The sequence below is a fragment of the Alnus glutinosa genome, chromosome 6 (genome assembly GCF_958979055.1).
Source record: "Alnus glutinosa chromosome 6, dhAlnGlut1.1, whole genome shotgun sequence".
In the NCBI taxonomy this organism is placed as follows: domain Eukaryota; kingdom Viridiplantae; phylum Streptophyta; class Magnoliopsida; order Fagales; family Betulaceae; genus Alnus; species Alnus glutinosa.
The window spans coordinates 4,296,212-4,299,632 of record NC_084891.1 but is presented as its reverse complement, the minus strand read 5'-3'; the positions used below and the strand labels follow the sequence as shown (position 1 = coordinate 4,299,632).

Sequence of the window (3,421 nt, the reverse complement as noted above, 5' to 3'; positions counted from 1 at the left end):
TTTTTTTTTGTTTAAAGAAGTAATTTAAAATAATCTAAGCATAATCAACTTAATCAAAATTATATATGCCTCTTTAATCCAATAATATATATATTGTTAGTACAGTTTCTGGTTTCAAGGAGCACTTCTAGATTGAAAGAGATCATGTAAGTTAAATAAAAAAATTTATAAACAGGTGTTGAAACTTTATTGAGTTTTCAAATGATCTCTCGCGCCACAAGTCTTAAATTATTAACTTAATTTTCACCCAAAATTATGTATGGAAAGAAAAATAAATTCAACTCAACCATACTCCAAATTATTCAAAATAACCTAGGCATAATATATGCCTCTTTAATCCAATAATATATATGCTGAAAACCAGTATGCATTAAAAAAAAAAAATCTAATCCTTTTAATAGACCAGGTCCTACCGGGTTCGGCTGACCGATTTGGGTCAGTTTGCGGACGGACCCATTTGCTTGAGCTGACCCGCTTGGGGCAGCCCACTGGCTTCAATGGGTCCATTTCCGTTTGGGCTCCCTTTTTAAAAAAATAAAAGTTTGTAAAATGGGCCATGCCCATTCTGGTTTTTGAAACAAAAGACCCTACCCGATTCATCTCTTTTGTTTCAGTTTTTTTTCTTTTTTTGGCTGTTGTTTCAGCATCACAGCCGCGCACACACAAATCAGTCATGGCCGTCGCCACCGCAGCCCGTCGCCGGAGGCGATCGCTCGCTCTTCTTCATGCGGCAGTACAGCCGCCTCCTGCCACGGTTCCCCTCCAACCCTCTTCTTCTTTTGTGGGTGCCTCTCTATTTTCAACTATCCCTGTGAAAGTTAGCCTACTCTTTTTTTTTGGATGAATAAAGTTAGCCTACTTTAATTGCTTTGAAAGGTAGATTTGGGTTGTTTCAGTCATCTGTATTACATAATTGGCCTATTTGTTTAGGGGAGGAGACGGAGGATTCTGAAGGCTGCACTGGGAGTAGTGCAAATTTGTAAAAAAAATGATGATCCAAAGATTAAAAATTGATTTGGATTTTTTATTTCCATGCATTGCTTGAAAGCCTTTTCATTTATTGGAAAGTCCATATGATCATAACTGAGTTTTTTTTTTTTTTTTTTTTGATGATCAAACACAATCTGAAACATCACTCCGGGCGGTTAAAACTGGAAACAAACATCCAAACGGAAGAAAACACACTTACAAACAGGACTCCCTACACCACTCAAAACAGCAAAGGGTATAAATGATCCCTGAATTCCAAGAAGACTAGCAATTCTTTTCATTTCAATTTAACTAGGATGTTGTTAAGAGCTATTGATGAACTCACTCATTTGTCGCTGGAGCAAGCGTGTTGCCTCAGATTCAGGATGAAACACATGAAATGCATGTGACTCCTCCTCAGTCTCCACCAGCCTCACCGCTCCAACCCCTTTCTTCTGCAGAAATTCTGCATACATAACTCCCCTTTCCTTCAAGAAATCCAAGCCAGCCACAAAAACCACCACAGCCGGAAATCGACTCCATTCAACTCCAGAAAGTTCTGCCTTCTCAAAGTTACAACCATAATAGTCACGGTTTGAGCCTTCTGGTATAGTTAGTCTCCAGAACATGTCGCTCAGTGCAACAGTTTCTGCTGCTGCTGCTCCTTCAGCCATCTCTTTCTCGGTCCTCTTCTCGCTCCCATAGTAGGGATGTATCACCAACAAACCATTGATTCTTACATGACAAGTGTTGTTCTGAATGGCTTTGACAGCAACGTGGTGTACAATGTTTCCTCCAGCACTCTCTCCCGACAGAAACACACGGGAAAGGTCAGCTTGCTCAAGCCAAGGTTCAGATCCTACACTGTGACCAAGCCAATCCAGTGAGCTATAACAATCTTCATATGCTATGGGGAGACGATATTCCGGAGCCAAACGGTAGTCGACAGAGAGAACAATGGATTGGGATGCGGCAGAGAAATCCCCCAGAAAATTATGGTAGCCAGTCCACGTAGTGGAACCACAGCAAAAGCCACCACCATGGAAATAAACCACAACAGGAAGTTTACTTGAAAACCCAGTAGTTGGATCACTGCAGGGAAGAAATAGCCTTCCGGTTACCGGCTTTGTTGAGTCAATGATCACATCCTTGGACTTGTATCCATTACTTGGTTTTGGTGAGGCAGGGGCAATTCCTGCAGGCACAAAGCGCTTTACCGATCCATCAGAAAAGACTTGAAGGTATCCTGGTGCTTCTTCCACTATGGACATCTTTTAGGTTTCTTCTCTATGTCTAGTTTCGAAGAGTTATTGGGGAATCATATACAGTGCTTCTTTGGGAAAATAAAAAGAAGCTTTTTTATAATGCAAGGTTAGGGGTGGTGATGGCAAAAAGTCTGGGGAAGACATGGTAGAGAAGGGTTCTTCGATCTTCCTCACTGGTAGATAAGGTTTGAAAAATGATAGATGAGAGCCGCCGGGGGGGACTTGTCCGCGCGCTTGTATGATTAGGAAGTGCTATTCTATCTAAAATAGTATTTATTTTTATTTTTATTTTTATTTTTGTTAATGACTTTAAATCCACTATACATCCAATTATTTTTTTTTTTTTTCAATTTTTTTTTTTTTTTTCTAAGGATGGTACATTTTCTCTATCTTTTATTTGTCTGGAAATAATATTAATTTCTTGGAATATGGAAATGTTTTTTAACATGTTAATATCTCTAGTTATAAGAGATAGAATAAATTTGAATAAAATTTTTTTTCCCATAATTTCAGTGTTAATTCCTTCTTCTGTTTTTATAAAAGGGTCAAGTAATGGAGTTCCTAATATTATCTTAGAGGTAATATTTTTTACTAAAATAAATTTAGTCTTAAAACGTATTACATTATTACAAACATAAGCATTAGATATTTTATGCTCTATATTTAATCTTGCTCCACTAGCCTGATGCAATTTTTCAATTGCCTTTTCATAATATTTTGTGGGTATAATTCATTCTTGGATACAATTTATATCTACACCTGAATCTATCAAAGCTACAGTTGTAATTTGGAATTCAGCATTAATTATTAGTGTTATTTTAACAAATCATTTTTTAAAGATTATTCTATCTATAAGATTAATGAATAAATTATTTTCATCAGAATTAGCTTTATTATCACCTTGAATTTCTTCGATTTTAATTTCGCTATCATTCTTCAAGATTTTATTTGTTTGTTGTGTTTTTGATTTTAGTGTTATAATTTCTTGTACTAATTGTTCATTAGAAATATTAAAATTAAATTTTAATTCTTTTATTTCTTGTTTTATATTATTTATTTCTAATTGTAAATCTTGAATTGTAATAGTACGTTTTTCTTTTTTAAATCTATTAGAAACATTAATAAAATTATAATTTATGCCATTAGTAATAATTTTCTCTTTTTGATTAATTTGTGATAAATATTTT

At 35.5% G+C, this 3,421-nt stretch overlaps 1 protein-coding gene across 1 annotated transcript; it reads right to left on the bottom strand.

Moving 5' to 3' along the window:
- Nucleotides 1-1,125: 1,125 nt before the first annotated feature.
- Nucleotides 1,126-2,449, bottom strand: LOC133871921 (probable carboxylesterase 17). The gene has a single exon (XM_062309386.1). The coding sequence runs from the start codon at nucleotides 2,238-2,240 to the stop codon at nucleotides 1,293-1,295; it is 948 nt and encodes a 315-aa protein (XP_062165370.1). The 5' UTR covers nucleotides 2,241-2,449; the 3' UTR covers nucleotides 1,126-1,292.
- Between the last annotated feature and the right edge of the window lie 972 nt (nucleotides 2,450-3,421).

What these genes read in the sequence shown, in the direction of transcription:
- LOC133871921 (XM_062309386.1), bottom strand. Translation starts at nt 2,240, where the DNA reads ATGTCCATAGTGGAAGAAGCACCAGGATACCTTCAAGTCTTTTCTGAT.